The sequence below is a fragment of the Coregonus clupeaformis genome, chromosome 1 (assembly GCF_020615455.1).
Source record: "Coregonus clupeaformis isolate EN_2021a chromosome 1, ASM2061545v1, whole genome shotgun sequence".
NCBI classification, from domain to species: domain Eukaryota; kingdom Metazoa; phylum Chordata; class Actinopteri; order Salmoniformes; family Salmonidae; genus Coregonus; species Coregonus clupeaformis.
This window is the reverse complement of record NC_059192.1, coordinates 32900670-32926249: the sequence shown is the minus strand read 5'-3', so window position 1 is coordinate 32926249 and position 25580 is coordinate 32900670. Positions and strand designations below refer to the sequence as shown.

Genomic DNA, 25580 nt, shown 5'->3' with positions numbered 1-25580 from the left:
TTCATGTAAAAGAGAGAGTCATAAAAAGCTGTATACTTTATGTGTTTCAAATTGGACCCTATGTCATTTGGGCTTAGAAATCTTCATCCAAAAGACACTCTGGTTTACACTGGGGTTAGAGGGAAGAGAGGTGATAGTTAAGATTGAGTATGAATCAATTTAGTTCATCATACTAACTAATACCCAAACTAAGAAAAGAGAGTATTGACTAAAGGGAGAGGGTGCTTGAAGATGGACCTCTTAGGTCTACTTGTCCTGTCTCTCTTACTGCTCTCTCAACGAATTCAGCTTACTCAAGGTATGTATGATTTGAAAAATTTACGTGTGTATTACTATCTGTTTTAATTTACTTTAACAAATTGTTATAGAACAAGTATTGCATCTATGGCACAGTGATAATGCATTAGGTTTTTTAAATTGAATTTATTGAATCATTCAGTCTTTCTACATGATTTGAAAAGTGTCCTCTTAGTTGAACAGTTAGATATTCAATATGCTTTCCAGAATGCAAAGTGCACCCAAATGCCCAAACCTCTCAAACATAAAAATAAAATAAAAAAAGTCTGCTACCACAGGCCTAACCAAGATCCATAGGTGTGCTGACCTTATTCTATTATTCCACAGGTTCCTTCAGAAAAGAAAGTCATGAGATATGATGTGAAATTGTGTAGACATGTTAAGTTTAGAATTCTGGGGGTGATTCAAATATGTTTTGAAACATTTCTTTATTGTTATTTTTTATAGACAAACAGTATGAATCGTTAGATTTACAAAAAACTGCACACATTTTGATTTATATGAATGTAAAATATGTCTGCTTTAGAGCTGTACAGATGAAAGAAGTCATCAAATAATTATTTTTAAATGGAGTAGCTGATTGATTATGAATATGTATGAATATGTATTTCCTTTCAAATGAATTACATGATGACATGGTTTGGTCAACTATATGATCAAGGACTCATCTCATGAGTTTCAAGGTCATAGGATGTGCTCTGACTGCATTTATGGACAATAATTAACTATATTTTTAAAGGTCCATCATGTGGTAGGGTTCAAATGCCGTACACATTAGACGAAACAGTAGCTGTAGTTGTCATAAACACTGTTACTTATTGTTAAGGGAAACAGTAAAATGTTTTTTTCTAATAAATTCAACCAGATGATGAAATCCAAAGATGTTTTATTAACGGATAGGCCATCTCTATTTCAGTTTTGTTCAAATGCACTGAAGACTGTCATTTTTTATTTCACATCATGTCGTTTTGTCTATTGAAAAGTACAACAAATCATTAGTATTAAGACATGAAATGATAAAGGTTCTCTAGTTCTGTAGACTATCCAGGAGTGTAAAATATGATATTCTAATGGTTTAGATAAGGGATGGGGTGGGGGTCACAGAAAATCTGAACTCATCTTGAGGGGCCGCAGTGGCTCGCGGGTCTGCGTACCTACATCCATAACCACACGTGCAGTCAGAGCCGGCCCTAGCCTTTTGGGGGCCCTAAGCTGTTTATTTTTTAACAAGTCAACCATACTGCAGTTACCACACTGACTGTGCTACTGACCGCTGCACTCTCTTTTTTGAAGGCCAATGTGACAATGGTAAGTTTCAGTGTGCCAACGGTCAGTGCATTGACTTAGACTGGAGGTGCGATGGAACCAAGGACTGCACAGATGACTCTGATGAGCTCAACTGTCGTGAGTATCACCGGTACCATGATCTTGGAAATCCTTATACTGTACATGGCTTCAGTTGATGCTCTTATAAATGTTGAACATGCTGCTAGCTGTACCAGATAACATTCAATTCAAATTTGTTTGAGTTTATTTGAAAATCTCAGACACTGGGTTATAGGTTTTGATTGAATAACACCCTATACATAACTTGTCCTGGGCCTTATTCATGAAGCTTCACAGAGTAAGAGTGCTGATCTAGGATCAGTTCTTCTCTGTCCATATAATCTTTGTCATTGTAATCTAAAAGGAAAAACTGATCCTAGATCATATTCTGAGACTCTTTGTGAATATGGACCCTTGTGTATTTCTGTGTGGCAGCACCTCCAACCTGTAGCTCCCAGCAGTTCAAGTGTGTGACGGGAGGCGAGTGTATCTCCCTCCAGTTTGTCTGCGATGGGGAGGAGGACTGCACTGACGGCTCCGATGAACAGAGAACCTGCGGTACGTACAAGTTCACAAGACTTCACTTCAGGTTACATGGGGTTCCAGTTTCCTCTGGATATCACTCACTTAAGACCAATATTTTACTCTGAGACGCTTTATACATACAGGCCCTGACCTCACACAGCTTGGTCTTATCTCAACATGGTACTCGGTACATAAATCCGAGACACTCCATTTAGTATGATATGTTACGAATTACAATTCGTATTATATGTTACGAATTTGCAAAACGTGTTACAGTAGATGTTATGAATTTGAAAACCATACAATATGTTACGAATTTGCAAAACGTATGGGGGTGTTACACTTGCATCACGATTTCATATCAAGTGTCAGGAGTAATTTATCTTACAGTTTGACTTTATTTAGAGATAACAAGGCAGCAGAGTTTCTGCATCTCAACGGCTCAAATATTCTCGAATGTGGTATTGTCTTATTCCTGGGGATTAAGACATGACTGTTGCCTATCTCCCTCACTGTTTATAATACAGAGGTAAAATTTGTTCATATTGGATATTCCGTTTTCTGTCATCAATAGCTATTGAACCAAGCATGCCATGACTATGAAGATGGTATATTCTGAATCAGGGGTGGATGGAGAAAAATACACAGTAAAAAAATACATCTTCAATCTTCAATAGCTCTTTAACAAAGCATGCCATGACTATGCAAATTATATATATATACAGTTGAAGTCGGAAGTTTACATACATCTTAGCCAAATACATTTAAACTCAGTTTTTCACAATTCTTGACATTTAATCCTAGTAAAAATGTCCTGTCTTAGGTCAGTTAGGATCACCACTTTATTTTAAGAATGTGAAATGTCAGAATAATAGTAGAGAGAATGATTTCTTTCAGCTTTTATTTATTTCATCACATTCCCAGTGGGTCAGAAGTTTACATATACTCAATTAGTATTTGGTAGCATTGCCTTTAAATTGTTTAACTTGGGTCAAATGTTTCAGGTAGCCTTCCACAAGCTTCCCACCATAAGTTGGGTGAATTTTGGCCCATTCCTCCTGACAGAGCTGGTGTAACTGAGTCAGGTTTGTAGGCCTCCATGCTCGCACACGCTTTTTCAGTTCTGCCCACACATTTTCTATAGGATTGAGGTCAGGGCTTTGTGATGGCCACTCCAATACCTTGACTTTGTTGTCCTTAAGCCATTTTGCCACAACTTTGGAAGTATGCTTGGGGTCATTGTCCATATGGAAGACCCATTTGCGACCAAGCTTGAACTTCCTGACTGATGTCTTGAGATGTTGCTTCAATATATACACATAATTTTCCTTCCTCATGATGCCATCTATCTTGCGAAGTGCACCAGTCCCTCCTACAGCAAAGCACCCCCACAGCATGATGCTGCCATCCCCGTGCTTCACGGTTGGAAGCAACCCCCTTTTTTCTCCAAACATTACGATGGTCATTATGGCCAAACAGTTCTATTTTTGTTTCATCAGACCAGAGGACATTTCTCCAAAAAGTACGATCTTTGTCCCCATGTGCAGTTGCAAACCGTAGTCTGGCTTTTTTTATGGCGGTGGATATAGATGCTTTTGTACCTGTTTCCTCCAGCATCTTCACAAGGTCCTTTGCTGTTGTTCTGGGATTGATTTGCACTTTTTGCACCAAAGTATGTTCATCTCTAGGAGACAGAACGCGTCTCCTTCCTGAGCGGTATGACGGCTGCGTGGTCCCATGGTGTTTATACTTGCGTACTATTGTTTGTACAGATGAACGTGGTCCCTTCAGTCGTTTGGAAATTGCTCCCAAGGATGAACCAGACTTGTGGAGGTCTAACATTTTTTTCTGAGGTCTTGGCTGATTTCTTTTGATTTTCCCATGATGTCAAGCAAAGAGGCACTGAGTTTGAAGGTAGGCCTTGAAATACATCCACAGGTACACTTCCAATTGACTAAAATGATGTCAATTAGCCTATCAGAAGCTTCTAAAGCCATGACATCATTTTCTGAAATTTTCCAGGCTGTTTAAAGGCACAGTCAATTTAGTGTATGTAAACTTGTGACCCACTGGAATTGTGATACAGTGAATTATAAGTGAAATAATCTGTCTGTAAACAATTGTTGGAAAAATTACTTGTGTCATGCACAAAGTAGATGTCCTAACCGACTTGCCAAAACTATAGTTTGTTAATAAGAAATTTGTGGAGTTGTTGAAAAACGAGTTTTAATGACTCCAACCTAAGTGTATGTAAACTTCCGACTTCAACTGTATATCATTATTTAACAGTGACACATACACTACCAGTCAAAAGTTTGGACACACCTACTCATTCAAGGGTTTTTCTTTATTTTTACAAGAGTGTGCAAAGCTGTCATCAAGGCAAAGGGTGGCTATTTGAAGAATCTCAAATATAAAATATATTTGGATTTGTTTAACACTTTTTTGGTTGCTACATGATTCCATATATGTTATTTCATAGTTTTGATGTCTTCACTATTATTCTACAATGTGGAAAATAGTAAAAATAAAGAAAAACCCTTGAATGAGTAGGTGTGTCCAAACTCTTGACTGGTACTGTATATATAAACTAAATTTAAATAGGAAGAAAAGCAATGGGTTTTTGTCCATCCTCTCGTGATTCTGAATATATCATTTTCATAGTCATGTCACGGTTTGTGTAAGAGCTATTGAAGATTGAAAGCAAAAAAAGAAACTAAAAAAGAAACAACAAAAAATAAAAGGTCGTGGATTTTTGTACATTCTACCCTGATTCTGAACATGTCATTTTCATGGTCATGCCATGCTTTGTCTAAGACTATTGAAGATTGAAATCCGAAATCTTATTATTTAAAAAAAAGAGTGTGAATTTTTCTCCATCCACCCCTGACTCATAATCTACCATTTTTATAGTTATGGCATGCTTGGTTCAATTGCTAATGACGAGAGAAAACCGAATATCCACGGAATATCCAATATTAAACTAATTTTACCTCGGTGTTAATGTGATTTTGGAAAGAATTCAGACCCCTTTACGTTTTCCACATTTTATTACGTTACAGCCTTATTGTAAAATGGATTAAATTGTTTTATTCCCTCATCAATCTACACACAAAACCCTATAACGAGAAAGAAAAAACAGGTTTTAAAAAATGTTTGCTAAAAAATAAATAAAACGTAAATATCATATCATAAGTATTCAGACCCTTTACTCAGTACTTTGCTGAAGCACCTTTGGCAACGATTTCAGCCTCGAGTCTTCGTGGGTATTACGCTACAAGCTTGGCACACCTATATTTGGGGATTTCTCCCATTCTTCTCTGCAGATCCTCTCAAGCTCTGTCAGGTTGGATGGGGCGCGTCGCTGCACAGCTATTTTCAGGTCTCTCCAGGGATGTTAGATCGGGTTCAAGTCCGGGCTCTGGCTGGGCCACTCAAGGACATTCAGAGACTTGTCCCGAAGCCACTCCTGTGTTGTCTTGGCTGTGTGCTTAGGGTTGTTGTCCTGTTGGAAGGTGAACCGTAGCCCCAGTCCTAGTTCCTGGGCGCTCTGGAGCAGGTTTTCATCAAGGATCTCTCTGTACTTTGCTCCAATCATCTTTCCCTCTGGCAAACTCCAAGTGGGCTGTCATGTGCCTTTTACTGAGGAGTGGCTTCCGTTTGGCCACTCTACCATAAAGGCCTGATTGGTGGAGTGCTGCAAAGATGGTTGTCCTTCTGGAAAGTTCTCCCATCTCCACAGAGGAACTCTGGAGTTCTGTCAGACTGACCATTGGGTTCTTGGTCACCTCCCTGACCAAGGCCCTTCTCCCCCAATTGCTCAGTTTGGCCGGGCGGCCAGCTCTAAGAAGAGTCTTGGTGGTTCCAAACTTCTTCCATTTAAGAATGATGGAGGCCACAATCAACAGCTTGAACAGCTCTATGCAAAAGAAATGTGTCTTGCTGCATGAGGCAAATGGTGGTCACACCAGATACTGACTGGTTTTCTGATCCACACTTTTTAAAAAGTTATCTGTGACCAACAGTTGCATACCTGTATTCCCAGTCATGTGAAATCCATAGATTAGGGCCTAATGAGTTTATTTCAATTGACTGATTTCCTTATATGAACTGTAACTCAGTAAAATCTTTGAAGTTGTTGCATGTTGCGTTAATATTTATGTTCAGTAACGCCTTGCCCCCAAAATAAGACATTAGCATCCCGAGTGGCGCAGCAGTCTAATGCACAGTATCGCAGTGCCAGAGGCATCATTACAGATCCGGGTTTGATCCCGGGCTGTCTCGCAGCCGGCTGCGACCGGGAGACCCATGAGGCGGCGCACAATTGGCCCAGCGTCGTCCGGTATAGGGGAGGGTTTGGCCGGCTGGGATGTCCTTGTCCCATCGCGCTCTAGCGACTCCTTATGGCCGGGCGCAGTGCATGCTGACTTCGGTCGCCAGCTGTACGGTGTTTCCTCTGACACATTAGTGTGGCTGGCTTCTGGGTTAAGCGAGCAGTGCGGCTTGGCAGGGTCGTGTTTTGGAGGACGCATGGCTCTCGACCTTCGCGTCTCCCGAGTCCGTACGGGAGTTGCAGCGATGGGACAAGACTATAACTACCAATTGGATATCACGAAAAAGGGGGTAATAAGTACAAAAAAAATAAAATAAAAAATAAGACATTAACAATAATGCGACAGGAATGTGAAATCCCTCCTTATCCATTTTACATCTTACATTTACATTACATTGACATACCTTACGATTTATGTGCTCGTGTTCTCCTACGTTTTCAGGAGAGCAGACTTGTGGACCACACCAGTTCACGTGCCAGGAGGGCCAGTGTATTCCCAAAGTGTACCGATGTGACCGTGTGAAGGATTGCTTGGACAACTCAGATGAGAACAACTGCAGTAAAGTTTTTAAATCCACATTCCTTAATAAGATTGGTCTGTAGTTTAAGGTTCTTAAAGCTTGTCTGGTTAATTTGCAGTAGATCTACAGTAGATCATTTGTGCTGCTAGCAAAGGTTGTGGACATTTGTCTATTTTGACGATAACACATTTTCACATGATTGAGTGTTATTTAGTAGATGCTTGTGATGTACTGTATGATAGATGTAGGCCGTCTGTATGTATGTACTATATGTTCATAGGGAATGATACTGCAATTTTTGGGATTTGCACATGTGCAAAGTCAGACTGTTTTATTGTTTATGGGACTACCTTTACAACCCATTTTGTTCTTATTAATATTTTAAGAAGCATTCCAGTTTTGTTCCTGCTAGATATGCGTTAGTCACCAAAGGGTTTGATTTTTAATTAGGGGTTGTTACGTTGTTAACTCAGATTGCATCTCCTATTACTGGCCACTGGTCATCTTAATGTGGCAAAATAGAAGTAGACTTTATTCTCCACTCAAGAAAGTGGTTCAAGTTTAACGTAATTAAACTATATAATTCTTAATGACTTTATGGTTTGGATTATTCTTTCTGAACAGGAAGTAAAATGGGACACTCCTCAGTCACATTGTCACATTTAACTCATTGCTTTGTCACAATTTTGTCCCCACAACCATTTTGAGATCTTGTGACAAAACGTGCAACGTGACAATCTACCTTATAGTATGTGTGTGTGTCAGGGTTGGGGTCATCTCAAGTTGAAGTCAGCCAATTCAAGGAGTGATTTGTAATTAAAATACAAAAAGGTTTAAACTTTTGAAGTAAATTGCTTCTCCTTTTCAGTTTATTGAGAATGAATTGAACATAGATGGCCTTTTCTCACTTATTGAATTAGAATTTCAGTTTGCTTCCTGAATTGACTGATTTCAATTCAAAATTGACCCCAACCCTTGTGTGTGTGTTATTCTCCAGTCTACCCCAGCTGCACTGAGAAAACCTGTGCCAATGGAGCTTGCTACAATAACTCGCAGCACTGCAACGGGCTGCAGAACTGTCGGGATGGCTCAGACGAATCCAACTGCAGTAAGTCAGATGGGTCAGGGGAATCGAACTATACAGCGTTAATAGAGTTAGTAATTTGAACTTCAGTGGCTCAAGAGAGTCTGAAAATTCAACTGAAGATAACATCACATAATGGTCTGTTTGAGGGAGTAGTCTTGACCCAAAACACCAAAGACACCTAGCAGGATGATAACATATATGGCCCAATTAAGAAATGATGGTTTGACATAATCACAGTCATGCATTTATCCCATTTTGAATGACAATGACAAATGAAGACACAAAATATATACTTAATATATGTCAGGCATATGGGTTGACATAAGATTAATGTGTTTATTACATTTTCCTGTATGTCTGCTCTTTTGCTGAGTATATTACATTGTGTCTCAGCAACACAGCAATGTCCTCTGCACCAGTTCCAGTGCACCAATGGCTACTGTATCCCTGTGTCCTTTATCTGTGATCACTGGGACGACTGCGGGGACAACAGCGATGAGCAAGGCTGTGGTAAGAAGGACATAGACCACCCATAGTGGCATAAATATGTGTTCATCTGAGATTGCTATTTCAAACATTTGTACCTCTCGCTATATCAACTCAACAATATCAACCATACAGAATCTAATGGAGGTTTTACTGTAGTGTTATTTGCGAACTTTATTGTAGTATTCACTGTAGTGTTTTTGCGGACGTGAGTGTATACTATAGTAATATAGTACTATAGTAATTACTGTAGTGTTTTTGCGGACTGTAGTATACTGTAGTATTTACTGTAGTGTTTTTGCAGACATTACTGTAGTATTTACTACAGCGTTATTTTTGCGGATAATACTGTAGTATTTACTATAGTATTCTACAGTATACTACAAAATGCTATAGTAAATACTACACATGATCGAGGGATACTACAGTGTATACATAGTATTCTTCAGGTTAGTACAGAATTCTATAGTAAACTGTAGTATTTTTTCATGTTGGGAGCAGCCATTCAGATTTGATGGTGTGACACTCTGGCTCCACGGACCTTGATATTTGAGCCAGGGTTGTTTAGTTTCATTGTTTGGGTGTATTTCTATGTTGGGGATTTCTGGTTGTGCATTTTCTATGTTTGGTTAATTGTTCTTGATTAGTCGTATGACTCCCAATCGGAGGTAACGAGTGTCAGCTGTCGGCTCGTTATCTCTGATTGGGAGCCATATTTATACTGTGTGAGTTCACTTTGTGTTGTGGGTTATTGTTTCTTTGTTGCTGTTAGTAGTATTCAGTATAGAACTTCACGGATCGTCATTTGTTGTTTTCTTCGTGGTTGCTTTAAGTTAATAAAGTCATCATGTTCACTCGCAACGCTGCGCATTGGTCTCCTCCTTCAGACGAGCGTGACAGAATAACCCACCAAAAAAGGACCAAGCAGCGCGTCCAGGAGCAAGGGGTCTGGACACGGAGTTATGGATGCCTCCTAAGGACTTTTGGACATGGGAGGAGATTCGGGCTGGAAAGGGTCCTTGGGCACAACCGGAGGAACATCATCGCCCTCGTGAAGAGCTGGAGGCAGCTGCAGCCGAGAGGAGGTGGTCTGAGGAGGAATATCACCGCCCTCGTGAAGAGCTGGAGGCAGCTGCAGCCGAGAGGAGGTGGTATGAAGAGGAAGCGCGGAGTCGAGGCTGGAAGCCCGTGGTTACTCCCCAAAAAATTTTTTGGGGGGCACATGGCTTGGGCGCCTGGGCAGCAGGAGGCTGCCACAGGGAGAAAAGGAGAGAAGGCTATCGGATTACGGGAGCCATTGGCGAGTAGAGGGAGGGAAGTTGTTGTGGCACGGCATGAGAGACTGAAGTGTGTTCCCAGTCTGGTCCGGTCCGTTCTTGATCCCCAGTTAAGGCCAGTGGTGGGTGTTCCCGGTACGGTCCGGCCTGTTCCTACTCCACGCACCAGGTCCACGATGTGCGTCGCCAGCCGGCCTGAACTGGCCGTCTGCCCAACGGCGCCTGAACTGCCCGTCTGCCCAACGCCGTCTGAACTGCCCGTCTGCCCAACGCCGTCCTGAACTGCCCGTCTGCCCAACGGCGCCTGAACTGCCCGGCTGCCCAACGCCGTCTGAACTGCCCGTCTGCCCAACGCCGTCTGAACTGCCCGTCTGCCCAACGCCGTCTGAACTGTCCGTCTGCCCAACGCCGTCTGAACTGCCCGTCTGTGACTGAGCCTGCAAAGCCGCCCGTCTGCCATGAGCCTTCAGAGCCGTCCGCCAGACCGGGAGCCGCTAGAGCTCTCCGCCAGACAGGATCAGCCAGAGCCTTCCGCCAGACAGGATCAGCCAGAGCCTTCCGCCAGACAGGATCAGCCAGAGCCTTCCCGCCAGACAGGAGCAGCCAGAGCCTTCCGCCAGACAGGAGCAGCCAGAGCCTTCCGCCAGACAGGAGCAGCCAGAGCCTTCCGTCAGACCGGATCAGCCAGAGCCTTCCGCCAGACAGGATCAGCCAGAGCCTTCCGCCAGCCATGAGCAGCCAGACCCGCAGCCAGCCATGAGCAGCCAGATCCGTCAGCCAGCTATGAGCAGCCAGATCCGTCAGCCAGCCACGAGCAGCCAGATCCGTCAGCCAGCCATGAGCAGCCAGATCCGTCAGCCAGCCATGAGCAGCCAGATCCGTCAGCCAGCCATGAGCAGCCAGATCCGTCAGCCAGCCATGAGCAGCCAGACCCGTCAGCCAGCCATGAGCAGCCAGACCCGTCAGCCAGCCATGAGCAGCCAGATCCGTCAGCCAGCCATGAGCAGCCAGATCCGTCAGCCAGCCATGAGCAGCCAGATCCGTCAGCCAGCCATGAGCAGCCAGATCCGTCAGCCTGCCAGGATCCGCCAGAGCCGTCCAGCCAGGATCCGCCAGAGCTGTCCAGCCAGGATCCGCCAGAACCGTCTAGCCAGGATCCGCCAGAGCCGTCCAGCCAGGATCCGCCAGAGCCGTCCAGCCAGGATCCGCCAGAGCCGCCCAGCCAGGATCCGCCAGAGCCGCCCAGCCAGGATCCGCCAGAGCCGTCCAGCCAGGATCCGCCAGAGCCGTCCAGCCAGGATCCGCCAGAGCCGTCCAGCCAGGATCCGCCAGAGCCGTCCAGCCAGGATCCGCCAGAGCCGCCCAGCCAGGATCCGCCAGAGCCGTCCAGCCTGGATCCGCCAGAGCCGTCCCCGCCAGGATCCGCCAGAGCCGTCCCGCCAGGATCCGCCAGAGCCGTCCCGCCAGGATCCGCCAGAGCCAGCCAGCCAGGATCCGCCATCTAGTCAGGTACTGCCCCTTAGTCCGGTACTGCCCCGTAGTCCGGTGCCGCCCTTAATCCAGTGGGGTTTAGTTGGGGGGTGGTCATGAGGAAGGGAATACGGAAGCGGATAGTGACTAAGGTGGGGTGGGGACCACGACCTGGGCCAGAGCCGCCACCAGGGACAGACGCCCACCCAGACCCTCCCCGAGACTGATGCTGGTGCGCCCGGAGGTCGCACCTTTAGGGGGTAATGTGACACTCTGGCTCCACGGACCTTGATATTTGAGCCAGGGTTGTTTAGTTTCATTGTTTGGGTGTATTTCTATGTTGGGGATTTCTGGTTGTGCATTTTCTATGTTTGGTTAATTGTTCTTGATTAGTCGTATGACTCCCAATCGGAGGTAACGAGTGTCAGCTGTCGGCTCGTTATCTCTGATTGGGAGCCATATTTATACTGTGTGGAGTTCACTTTGTGTTGTGGGTTATTGTTTCTTTGTTGCTGTTAGTAGTATTCAGTATAGAACTTCACGGATCGTCATTTGTTGTTTTCTTCGTGGTTGCTTTAAGTTAATAAAGTCATCATGTTCACTCGCAACGCTGCGCATTGGTCTCCCTCCTTCAGACGAGCGTGACAGATGGTTAGTCATGGCTTTGTAAAATGACAGACAGAAAGACCGACAGAAAGACCGACACGCGCACACACACACACACACACACACACACACACACACACACACACACACACACACACACACACACACACACACACACACACTCACTGTATTTTATTGCATTGTATTGCATGATATTCTTCCCCTTAGAGTACCAGAGCTGTAGTGGAACTCAGTTCACCTGCTCCAGCGGCCGCTGCATCCCTCAGAACTGGGTGTGTGATGAGTTCAACGACTGTGGGGACTACAGTGACGAGAACGGATGTGGTGAGAAACTCACTAGGAAATCTTGGACAGTTTATTATGTCACTGACTATGAAGATTGAGACATTGTTGATTTGGAAATCTAAACGGTAATATGTTTATAAGTGACAGAGAGGAACATAAAAGAGGAACAAATAACATTCTAGCGGTATGTGTAGCAAAGTAAATATTCAAAGTAGTGGTCATACTAAAGTGAATGGAAACAAAATACATTTTAAAAAAAGCCCTAAAACATTGACGAATGAATGAATGAATGACGAATGAATGAATGACGAACGAATGAATGAATGACGAATGAATGAATTAATGACATTTTATTTTCGTGTCAAATCGGCAGTTGGCAACCCATTCCTTACGGGATTAATTGACACATAAACAAACGTTATAATAATTCACTGTGATAATTCAGTGATAATTCTTCCAGTGTTCTGTGCAGTGCGCGCTGCACAAAGAGTGAAAAATAAATCAATACATAATAGTAAATAAGGTTATCCAAGCAATAATTATATTGCCATTATAGTCAAAGCATTTACATTTTAGTCAAAGCTGTGTGAAATGTATAATTATTGGATAAAAATAACTGTGTCATTGAGGCCTACCCAGCAAAAGGTGATAAATGAAATGTGTTGTCTTTGCTCTCTCAGATAGTAACTCCCGAGACTGTTACCCTGGTGAGTGGCCTTGTCCAGGCTCCTCCATGTGTGTGCCAGTGGGCAAGGTGTGTGACGGCAAACCAGACTGCCCCAGAGGAACAGATGAGACCAACACCACCGCACAGCAAACCTGCAGTGAGTCTCGTCTTCTATCTGACAGGTTTTACTACTGGGCACACCTTTGTACTGGGTTTTATGAGGTTAACAATTTGGTCAGCATGACCTTTCTCTAAATGTGTTCGGACGTGGGCATGGACACAGGCACGCACGCACATACTCTCATACTTTCGCATTTACTCGCACACACAAACACACACGCTTACACACCTGGGTTCAAATACTATTTAAAATATCTAAATTACTTTCACATACATTCGAAGTAAGTATTCAGATATATTTCATTTGAAAAGACAAGTAGTTTAACATTTTAATGTATTTGGAAACACACTTGGGAAGCTATTTGAAAATGTCAAATACACTGACTCAAATACACTCCCATGCGTTTAACCCAGGTATTTGAAAATAGTATTTAAATCAAGTATTTTAAAATCCTCTTAAATACAATTTGGTCGACTATTTGTTTTTTACCAATAACCATTCAAATACGCAAATAAAAGTACTTGTTTTGGGCCCTGTATTTGAAAATACTCAAATACACAGAAAAAGTATTTTAAACTCCAGATACATAAAATACACATGTATTTAACACACACATACACACACACAAACACACTCTTAAAAGGACAGTATTGCACCCAGTCAGCTCACTGCTGTGTGATGTTTCATTGGGCAGTAAAGCCAAGGTCCTGGAGTCATGCAATAAGACTGTACTCTTGAATGTTTTTATGTTTCTCCAAACTCACCTGTTACGACAGCCATCGTCACATTTATGGCTTTAGCTCTCACATTCACTTATCACTTCATCAGCATGTGCGTGCACACTCTTTGTTAAAGATTGACTTTTGCACTTTTACTTATTACTGTGTACAACTACATAAAAATGACCTCTTTAGTAATTATACTGACGTTATAGTGTAAGTCATAGGCAGCCAGTAGAAGATGGATGGTGGACATTCAGAGGAAGTTTCCCCCGACAGAGATTAAGCATAATCCTGAACTAAAAAGCACTTTTTAGAATCTCCATTCAACATGCTTCTTAGTCCAGGACTAGGCTTGATCTGTGTCCAGGAAACTGCCCCTCAACGGCTGCTACCCAAATGGTACCCTATTCCCTATTTACTGTGCTACTGGTCAAAAGTAGTGACTATAGGGAATAGGTTGCCATTTGGAACACAGAAATCTAAAAGTGTTAAAAAATTGTTCGAAAACTAAAAGTGTTAGTACAGCATTGGGGGGTGGAGTAGATAGTATTTCCTGTTGCAGTCCAGCCCATTTCCACCACTAGTTGTATCTCCCATCTCTTTCCCCTCTCCCAGGCCTGGACCAGTGCTCAGCGCTGAGCTGTGAGTACCTGTGTCACTACACCCCACAGGGCGGAGCCTGCTACTGCCCAGACGGCTTCATCGTGGCCAATGACAGCCGCTCCTGTGTGGGTGAGTCTGAGTGTGAACGGTATGATTGGTGGAAGTAGTAAGTACATAAACAGCTGAAGAAAGTGAGGAAGGAAACAAGGCCACTAGCAGTGATGTCACAAACACTATGAATGAATCCACACACAGATTACTAAATAGAAACAGAGACATTTTAAAAAATTACCATTCTGTAACATAGGCAAACAGAGGTCTGTTCTATTCTATTCAATTCTATTATGTTAGTGTAGGTACAGGTAACTGCCAAAATAAAGTAAACACCGATATAAAGTGTCTTAGTAGGGTGTTGGGCAACCACGAGCCGCCAGAACAGCTTTAATGCACCTTGTCATAGATTCTACATACTCTATTTTGTATTTTTGTATTTATTATGGATCCCCATTAGCTGTTGCCAAGGCAGCAGCTACTCTTCCTGGGGTCCAGCAAAATTAAGGCAGTTATACAATTTTAAAAACATTAAAATAGATTCATGACAGATTTCACAACACACTAAGCGTGTGCCCTCAGGCCCCTACTCCACTACCACATATCTACAACACAAAATCCATGTGTACGTGTGTGTATAGTGCGTATGTTATCATGTGTGTGTATGCATGTGTCTGTGCCAGTGGAGGTTCCTCAGAGGAGGAAGGGGAGGACCATCCTCCTCAGTGAATCTCCTAAAAAATAGAAATGGTAAAACATTGAAACAGTTATCCTTTTTAGATAAAACTAAACTAAATATATTCACGTCACCAAATAATTGATTAAAACACACTGTTTTGCAATGAAGGTCTACAGTAGCCTCAACATCACTCTGTAGGGTAGCACCATGGTGTAGCTGGAGGACAGCTAGCTTCCGTCCTCCTCTTGGTACATTGACTTCAATAAAAAACCTAGGAGGCTCTTGGTTCTCACCCCCTTCCATAGACTTACACAGTAATTATGACAACTTCAGGAGGACGTCCTCCAACCTATCAGAGCTCTTGCAGCATGAACTGACATGTTGTCCACCCAATCAAAGGATCAGAGAATGAATCTAGTACTGAAAGCATAAGCTGCAGCTAGCTACGCTGGTGCATAAAATGTGGTGAGTAGTTGACTCAAAGAGAGAGAAAGACAGTTGAACAGTTTTTAACAAATTAATTTATTCAAAAATGAAGGAGAAGCAAAAGAGAGAGAGAGATTTCATCATTTTTTTTCACTTTCAGTTTCACTTATTTAGCTAGCAAATGCAGATGGCTAGTTTAGTTACTCAAACACCTGGCTCAAACAGAGGGATGCTATGTTAGCTAGCTGGCTATGACTATACAACACAACACTGGAACTCTTCCAAGTCAAGGTAAGCTTTTGGTTTTATTCATTTATTGCCACAGGGGCCGGTGTAACTGCTTACAGACTATACACTGTAACGTTACTGCATGATTGTAGTGGGTTTACTTACAAATTATTTATATTAGCTATGTTGACTAGGACGTTACTTTAGCTAATATTGGGACAATGATGTAGGCTGTGTGTAGCGGTTATGACATGGTTTGGCTTGGAAAGTTTTTTTCGCCTGGTCACATACAGCAGATGTGTTGTTCATTGAAGTCCACAAACAAACGAACGGAAAAGGTGAGAGAAGGAGAGTGCTTAGAGGCTAGAATGAATACAACGTGGCTGCTATGAAAGTGAACTTTGTTTATGCGTGATCAGGAGTGTATTCATTCCGCTGATTCTGTTGAAAAACATTTCTTAAACGGAAGCAAACGAAATAGGGATAAAAATACCTGAATTTGTCCAATAGAAACTATCGTTTGCAACTGTTGGACTAATCATTACACCCTAGATAAGCTAGATGAAGGCAAGAGTGTGCAAGGCGGTACTGTCTGTCCATGTGTCACTGTCTGTCATCTAAACATTTTCTCTCAACGTTGTAAACTTTCATTCATTGGCTAGGTTGTAGCAACCTCATGATGGGCATAGGGAACATTTGAGTACCATGTAGTAGCGTAAACCCATCGATGTTACATTGAACTAAGTGAATGGAATATGAATGACAGTCATCCAACATGCTGTAATAGAAATAAGGCCATGCTCATTAAAAAAATATTGTCCTCCCTCATCATAAACGGCACTGACCGCCACAGGTCTGTGCATATGTTTGTGTTACTTCACAGACCTCGCTGTTCCATAAGGTGTATTTTTTATCCGTTTTTTAAATACAATTTTTGTGCTTGCATCAGTTACTTGATGTGGAATAGAGTTCCATGTAGTCATGGCTCTATGTAGTACTGTGCGCAAGTGGGTGTCAATTCCTCTCACAAATACAAGTAGTGATGAAGTCAATCTCTCCTCCACTTTGAGCCAGGAGAGATTGACATGTATATTATTAATGTCAGCTCTCTGTGTACATCCAAGGGCCAGGCGTGCTGCCCTGTTCTGAGCCTATTGCAATTTTCCTAAGTCCCTGTTTGTGGCACCTGACCACACGACTGAACAGTAGTCCAAGTGCGACAAAACTAGGTCCTGTAGGACCTGCCTTGTTGATAGTGCTGTTAAGAAGGTAGAGCAGCTCTTTATTATGGACAGACTTCTCCCCATCTTAGCTAGGAGGGATGCGACACCATTCTTCCACAAGAAATTCCATAATTTGGTGTTTTGTTGATGGTGATGGAAAACGCTGTTTCAGGCGCCGCTCCAGAATCTCCCATAAGTGTTCAATTGGGTTGAGATTTGGTGACACACACACACACACACACACACACACACACGCACACACACAAACAGACACACACCCTTCAGACCCCCTATGCTCCTTTGAAAACCTTATTTCAAAGTCACTGAGATCTCTTATTCTAGCCATGGTATGCATGACCCTAAGCTGTGTGGAAGCACCTGCTTTCTATATACTTTGTATCCCTCATTTACTCAAGTGTTTATTTCATTTGGGCAGTTACCTGCAGGTTTAACCTTGGATGAAGGCTACATGACAACACTGTGGTTGTGTTCCCCAGACTATGACGACTGTGACATCTGGGGGATCTGTGACCAGCTCTGTGAGGACCGCCCCGGGACCCACCGCTGCAGCTGTGCAGATGGATACTTCCTGGAACAGGGCAACCGCTGCAGGGCCAACATCTCAGGTACAGGATGTGACATCACTAGCTCCACTCGTGATCACGTGGGAGCACTACTGTATTTTTGTTCAGGTTCAAGTTAATTTAATTAATTCATATGCAGAATATAATTGATCTCTTAATTGTGTGATGAATAAAATGGAAAACAAACAAACATTCATGAAACATACATTTAGGGAACTGTAGTTTTTGTTATTAGTTGTGGTGTAGTGTGGCTAGTGAGCTAGCACGAGTGAGCATTGTGTGAAAGTGATGTGATTAATTGTGGGAGTTCCATTGAAGGTCATTATTCCAAAAGGGTCATTGTGAAAAGACCTTTCTTGTGTGCATAATTGTGCTTATGTAAACCTACAGTAAGTGTACCAGTTATCATTCCAAAATATAATTGACTGTCCTATATAGGGTTAAGTCCGTTAGTTCAAGGACCTGGATGTATGCCCTGTATTCTTTCCAATTATCTTATCAGTAAACTGTTTAACTTGAACTCAGGCCTCTCTGCCTCATCCATAGATAATAACCTAACATGGTGTCAGAAGTAGGATCAGAATGAACCCTTTACAGGATAACAACCTATGCTTTATATCTACCCTGTAGCTGGCTTGCCACAACTCATCTTCACCAATGGTGGCGACGTGATGATGGCAGACATTCATGGGCGCTTTATCAGAACCCTGGTCCCTTCACAGGGCAGAGGTAGCTCGGTGGGTGTGGGGTACCACTGGCACAGTCAGAGGGTCTTCTGGACAGACACTAACACTCAGAAGGTGGGTCGCATTTACTGTTTGCGGGTGACATTTCCCTCGCTCTAAAACAGCACTGCACTGTGAACTAATGCACCGCAACGATCTAAATATGGAGCAATTGCATTAGTTTTGGCACATTTAGTGCGCTGTTTACTACATTTCCGATTAAACTAAAGTTCCCCCTAACGGAAATTGTCAAAGAAAAGTTACAACATAAATCGCTTACAGTGCATTAGCTCACAGTGCAGGTGACTTTGCCAGAGAAAATGTTTGCCCATTGTGCGCAAAAGGAAGCAGCCAAGCATGGGAGACCTAAGATCTACATTTGTGAACATTTGTATGAATATAGGCCCCAAAAAAACATACTCTGTGTGTCATGCCTTAAAGAAATAGCTCATTTTGAAATGTTAGAAAAATAAATGTCTCTGTTTGGTATCCAATAATGAAAATGTCACACAATATTAATTCAAGTAAGGTAGTGAACGTTATTTATAATAAGGGTTACATGGAGAAAATCGGACCTCTCTGAAATGAAAATGGATGGTATTTTCAAAAGTTAGGCCTACCTTTCCACCCCATACAATGTAGGCCTACTGACACAGAAACATTTCAGCTTTAACTGCTGGCTACTCTTTTTCCGTGGCTTAACCCAACGAGAGAAGGTCACAAGTGTTTCCCTAAAAGCTGTCTGGGTTCAAACATCTTCTATTGTACGGAAAGTGAATGGCTTAATCAATTGATAGTGACAGAATTAGATTACTTCCCTAGTAAATTTGTTGTCTCCTCGGCTATAGAAAGTTGTAGCTCAGCATCTGAATGTCAAAGAAACTAAACAATGATATCCCCATATACATCTTAGCCACTTTTTTCCCTGGTATTTTACAGCTTCTTTCTAGCAAAAAGCAGCGCGGACCAAAGCGCTGTTGTAGATCACTTTAGATAATCGGATCTGTTTTATTTTCTTCAAAATCTGACAATGGGTAGACCTGTGCTTTTTGACATTTTCTTTAATAAAAGGTAGGCCTATGGCATATCCTCTCATACCCCCTCAATTAGAGTACTGGTTTTAACTTAACAGCCCTTCACTGACAAGGAGGTAAGCTATTTAAAGAGCGCATGGTGGGTGGAGGAATTGGCAGACAAATCTGTGGATATGTCACGATCGTCATAAGTAACGGACCAAGGCACAGCGTGATATGCGTACATCTTTTAATGAGTACTTTAAAACACGAACAACAAAACAACAAAACGATACGTGAAGTCCTAAGGTTAACAAACACAAACCTCTCCGGAACAAGATCCCACAAAACAAAAGTGCCAACAGGCTGCCTAAGTATGGTTCCCAATCAGAGACAACAAGCAACAGCTGCCTCTGATTGGGAACCACCCTGGCCAACATAGAAATACGTGAACTAGAACACCCATAGACAACTAAACATAACAAGTCCACACCCTGGCTCAACATTTAAGAGTCCCCAGAGCCAGGGCGTGACAGGATATAGCAGCCTATAGCCTAATTTCGTCTGTCAAACAGGTAGGCTCCATCACAATAGGCTTCAACACAAAGCCCTCTTGTTAGTAAAGTATAATTAAAATGTTGAAATGAATTATGCCTACTTGAATTTGGCTATTTTCAGCACCATGAGCTGTCCATTTCCGATTGATTGTGCAGCGGCTGCTGCTGCTTCAAGTTTCAGCACCACAATGTAAGTTACTCGAAACTGCTTTATTGAGAGGTCAATAACTCTCATAAATACATCATGGGCAAGAAACATATTGTTTTTATTCAAATCAATTATAGTAGTAGCAAGCTATGAAAGTTGACCTCCGGTCCTCCTTCTCATCTTCGCGTTCTCCTTTTCAAATTGAACAGAACATAGGCTATAGGCTAGTCCGCCCCGAAGGTATAGATTTTTGTGGACCAGGCCTAATAATTATTTGACTCTCCTCCTGAACTGTCACTGTAGGCCTACACAGCACAGCATTGGTTAGACAGCACAAACAAAAGTTTTGATCAGCAAGAGCATAGCAGGCCATGGGCTCAGGGTTGTAATATCTATTGCAGTGTGTAATGCAGCCTGGTTTTATTTACACAATCCCAGCAGAGCAAAATACTTTGCTCTGTACTTCTCCAAGCATGCACTCCCTATAGGATATGGATCATTTGATTGAGACCACACTAAATAGCTTATAGGCGCACTTGATATTGTGCGCCCAGCAGAGAATCAGAAATGATGGCCGATATAACTCTAAAACACTGAAAAATATTGATATTTCATCAAATACAAATTACATGCATATTGAAAAAATTGTACTCCTTGAATGAAATTGAAAAAGCATCCCCCATTTTCCTCCCTAAGTCTAAATGTTAAGAATAAGATTTCAACATATTTGCTATATGTAATAAACTCACAAACTAAAAACACACTTTGAAACAGCTTTGTTTGTGTTTGCGGAATCAGACTTGCTTAAAATGTATTTAAATTACCATTACAACACAATAGTAATACTACAAATCGATTTTTAACACATTTGTCATGCAATCATTTCCAGTATGGCGTGTCCCTTGAAACATTTTTTGCACTGAGGTTAATGGTGCAATCTGGGATATATGCAGCTGTTTTTGAACAATTGCGATGAATGATATACCCATTTATTCTTCAAGAATCCCAGATTGTAGCTTTAAATTAGTGTCACTCTGACCCTATAGGTGTACTCTGCCAACTTTGATGGAGGTGACATCCAAGAGGTGCTGTCCGAGGCCGTTCACAGTGCCCAGAACATCGCTGTGGACTGGATCAACTTCAAGCTCTACGTCCTAGAGGCCAGGGTGGAGCGCATCGACATGTGTGACTTTGACGGAGGCAACCGGGTCACCCTTGTGGCCGAGAACCTCTTGACTCCCCACGGGCTGGCTCTGGACCCCACAGTGGGGTAAGAACTTTGAACGTCTCTCCACCAAAGACATGAAACATGGAACCCATCCCCTTTACATTAATATAACCCATTGACAAACAAACCCATTGAAAAACAAGGACAAGGAGATTGAAAGAGAAATTTGATTGTCAATGTTTTTTACAGGAACTTTTTCGACTCTCCTTACATGTGTCTAAAACCAACACTGTTTTTGGAGCACAATTATGCTATCTTGGTCCTAACCAAGCTTAAATCATGAATTCAGTTACTCTCCCACACTGTACTGCCCATTGTATTATTAATAACTGCTGCTAACTAGCGCTAGCTAACTCAAGTTAATCAACACCCTCCTCCAATGCTAACCCTCAAGAACTAACTTGGCTCCTGCTTTTTGAAGGTACATGTTCTTCACTGACAGCGGCTACATCAGTGAGGACATGAAGCTGGAGAGGGCTTACATGGATGGTAGTAACCGTGTGGAGCTGGTGAAGACCAGGCTGGGGATACCGACTGGTGTCACCCTGGATATTGTCACCCAAAGGGTCTATTGGTCCGACAGCCACTTTAACATGGTGGAAACGGTCACCTACAGTGGTCTGGAGAGGTACGCATGCAAGTCCTCATGTCTCAGGCAAGGTCCTACTAATTAGGGTGTGCCAGGTAGCCTAGAGGTTAGAGAGGTGGATCTGCAACTGGAGGGTTGCTGGTCCAAATCCCAAGTCAAACAGGAAAAAATTATAGATATCCTAGATGCCATATCCTGCCTGTGTGCCCTTAACCCCAAATGAGCTCACAAATTTGCATGAGCTCAAATTGACAATGGATAATAAAGTATTCTTCTTATTTTTTGCCGAACCACCGCCTTTACACTAGCGTGCTTTTATATGCACAAATCATTGCCATCTACAGTGTTAGCCATGTTTGCTAATTCTCCACAGGAAAACGGTGCTCAACGGTGGCACCCAGGTTCCATACCCATTTGGCATCTCTGTTTTTGAAAACCATGTGTTCTTCACCGACTGGACCAAGATGGGGGTAATACGAACCAACCGCTTCAACGGTAGCGATCCAATCCTCATCTACCGCACCGCAGATAGACCCGGTCACATTGTGGTCGCACACCCTGTGCTGCAACCCATTGGTGAGTAGAAGAACAGCAGACTGCCTATCAAGAAGGACATGGTTTTCTCCAGTCTTGCAGTACTTTATAAGCCTGGTTCCAGATCTGTTTGTGTTGTATAGCCAACCCCTATGGTCATTTTCATGTTCAGGAGTTGGAAAAAACAGCACAAACAGATCTAGAATCAGGCTAGTATACAGTATATCTTACCAATGAATGTACTTTTGCTAGATTGGAATGTGCCTGATTCTGCCTGTCATGCACCTCTGCAGGAGGTTGAGAGTATGTTGCTCTGTCTGGTTGCAGTAAAGTCCATAGGCATTGTGAGATTTGATCATCACACTATGATATCACAGCATACACAACCTTGGGGATATTTAAAATGGTTTGACTTTGAACATGAGCATCCTTATATGCATTTATGAATCTAACTTTTTAAGAGATATTTGATGGTAGTCAAAAGTCACTACTGAGTCCATCTTTAATGTTTTTTGTGGGCTTTTAGCATTGTTGTAATTGACCGTGTGCGGTCCTACTCTGCTCTCTCTCTCACTCCCACAGTGATGAGTCCATGCGGTCGAAACAACGGGGGTTGTCAGCACATCTGCGTCCTGAGCCACCGCTCCGACAATGACGGCCTTGGCTTCCGCTGCAAGTGTCGCCTGGGTTACGACCTCCATGAAGACCGCCACAGCTGCTTCAGTGAGTGACTGGGACGGAGGGGGTCTCATCAATTATTAAAAGCCCAATCCTGAATTAATTAGTAAAACAACAAAACGACAGTCCTGCCACTTGGTAAAGAGTTTAATAATAAAGAGTATCTGATTGTTCTGTCCCCATCCAGAGGTGAGAGACTACCTCCTGCTGGCCACCCAGTACGCAGTGCGTGGAATCCCCCTGAACGTGTCCCTCCAGGAGGATGTGACTCTGCCGCTTACCGGCCTGGGGGTCACGTTCTCCTCATCTGCCGTGGAGTTCGACGGCAACGAGGAGGCCGTGTTCTACAATGACCGCAGCAGGCAGATCATCTACAAGTCCAACACCAACGGCTCCAGTGAGTTTGTAGTCTATCAGGGCCCGTGTTCACAAAGCGTTTCAGAATAGGTTTGCTGATCTAGGGTCAGGTCTTTCCTGTCCGTATAATCTTATTCATTATGATCTAAAGGGGAAAATGTATCCTAGATCAGGACTCCCTGGTTTAGCTGAATGCGTTCTGTCATGTCCTGCCTTTACCACAAGGTGGCAGTAAAGATTGCAATGTGTTGAACCGCGATATCAGATCTGTTCCAATATTGACATTAGCATACCACTTAGAATGAAGCGATGTATTGGACATGCATTCTAAGTGAGATGTTAGTATGGACATAGAAAAATAGCTTCCTGTCTTTATGCACATAAGTGATTTAGTAGTAGGAAAAATATTGAACTGAAGTAGAAGAAGGCTAAAGAGGACTTTACACATAAGACTTCACCGTTACACATTCTACATTGCTAATTTAAGTCTGTAGTGCTACCTTTTAAATTGATTTATTTCTCCAACTCACTAATTCTCACTTAATTTACTACCACAAGCTATATTGAAGTTACTGATACATAACATTCAACATATCTGTTTTGTTCTCTGGTATTAAAAAGGAAAAATACCACATCCAATTGTCAGTTGCTGGACAAAGAAAGCATAAGAGTTGTGGACATTACATTTTTCATACCGGGAATTTAATGTTTGGTTCTCCAGACGCGCAGATCCTGACAGGTTACAGGGTGGGCCATGCGGAGGCCATGGCGTACGACTGGACCTCCAAGGTCCTCTTCTGGACATCCAGCTCCTACAGGGTGGTGGTGGCCTTCAGAGTGACCGACAAGTCCAGGCGGGACATCGTGACAGGCCTGAAGAGCCCCAGGGGTCTCGCTGTGCACCCCAGTGCGGGGTGAGAAACATAATTTAAACTTAAATGTAATATTTATTTATTCAGGTTAGTTTCATTGAGATAAAATCTATTTTTGAAGAGAGACCTAGTCCAACCAAGACAGCAGCAGGGGGGAATAATGTTTCAGATAAATCTCACAACTTCCAGACATAGACACACCATAAACAATTTAGGATCAGTTTTGCCTCATAGACAGACACACAGTGAATAAGAATACATGGACGGGGGGGACGGGGACGGGGGGACGGGGGGACTGTCTTCTCTCTAGACAGTCCTATAACAAAGATATTGGCCCACAGATACCTGTTCTGGACTGACTGGTACCGGCCAGCGGTGATCATGAGGTCCTGGACTGATGGCAGCAACGCTGTTCCCCTCATCAACACCACCTTGGGCTGGCCCAACGGACTCACTATTGACTACATGTAAGGAGGGATACTATGTACTGTTTGTTTGGGAGTTTCTATGCGTCCCAATTTTCTACCCTGCCCAATCATACTGGACTCGAGTGATTGCCGATGGAGACTTCCCTTCATGGATTTAAAAGGAAAGGACTGGTATAAGAAGTAAAGTGGAAACTGCCTCTAGCCCATGCCTTTACCAATCCAATACTTTTAAATGTGTGGGGAAGAGTGTACACTTTTCAGAGAATTGGAGGTCGTCCCCTAAGATTTCACTCTAGCTCTTAAAGTAATGGGCGGTTCCTTCACAATTTTACTCAGTTAACACGTTTTTAAAACAACTGGAATCTTATATGGAATTGATAAGATCTCTGCTAGCATGTCACAGGAATATTTGTCTCATCAATGTAAAGACGCATAGCTGATTCCTATGATGATTGGGAGCCTAAATAGCAACCTGATCTCTTCTGACTTGGTTCCGGTTGGCAGGAATGACAGGCTATACTGGGCGGATGCCCTCCTAGAACAGATAGGCCACGTGGGCATTGACGGGTACGACAGACAGATGTTCTCCAACATCGGGCAGATCACCCAACCCTTCTCCATCACTATCCATGCAGGTGGGCACTACATTTACGTGTTAAACTGTTTACATGTGGGTCACTAGGGACTATGGATCTGTCTCCGTCCATTCATACGTACGTTAGTCACTCACAATATCTCAGAGACCATGGCCCGATTTTGACTAAACTTGGGTGAATGGTGCGTCTTGCCATGAAGATCTGCATTTACAAAATTACATAGATTGGCCCAAGGGGGGTGCGATAGTAATCAACTGAAAACTTTGAACAAGCATATCTCTTGTCCCGTTTGAGCTACAGCCATGAAATGTTATACA

The 25580-nt window shown here is 42.9% G+C and overlaps 1 protein-coding gene across 1 annotated transcript in view; it reads left to right on the top strand.

Moving 5' to 3' along the window:
• The first annotated feature begins 231 nt into the window (after window positions 1–231).
• lrp2b (low density lipoprotein receptor-related protein 2b) overlaps window positions 232–25580 on the top strand; it is a 158885-nt gene continuing 133536 nt past the window's right edge. Inside the window, exons 1-19 of the mRNA XM_045214242.1 lie at window positions 232–298; window positions 1591–1701; window positions 2059–2181; window positions 6924–7040; window positions 8000–8110; window positions 8483–8599; window positions 12157–12273; window positions 12915–13058; window positions 14360–14476; window positions 17452–17580; window positions 18169–18338; window positions 21028–21251; window positions 21631–21837; window positions 22172–22374; window positions 22915–23055; window positions 23198–23407; window positions 24089–24281; window positions 24581–24706; window positions 25172–25302. Coding sequence (XP_045070177.1) covers window positions 232–298; window positions 1591–1701; window positions 2059–2181; window positions 6924–7040; window positions 8000–8110; window positions 8483–8599; window positions 12157–12273; window positions 12915–13058; window positions 14360–14476; window positions 17452–17580; window positions 18169–18338; window positions 21028–21251; window positions 21631–21837; window positions 22172–22374; window positions 22915–23055; window positions 23198–23407; window positions 24089–24281; window positions 24581–24706; window positions 25172–25302 — 2758 coding nt within the window. The remainder of the gene's footprint in view (window positions 299–1590; window positions 1702–2058; window positions 2182–6923; window positions 7041–7999; window positions 8111–8482; window positions 8600–12156; window positions 12274–12914; window positions 13059–14359; window positions 14477–17451; window positions 17581–18168; window positions 18339–21027; window positions 21252–21630; window positions 21838–22171; window positions 22375–22914; window positions 23056–23197; window positions 23408–24088; window positions 24282–24580; window positions 24707–25171; window positions 25303–25580) is intronic.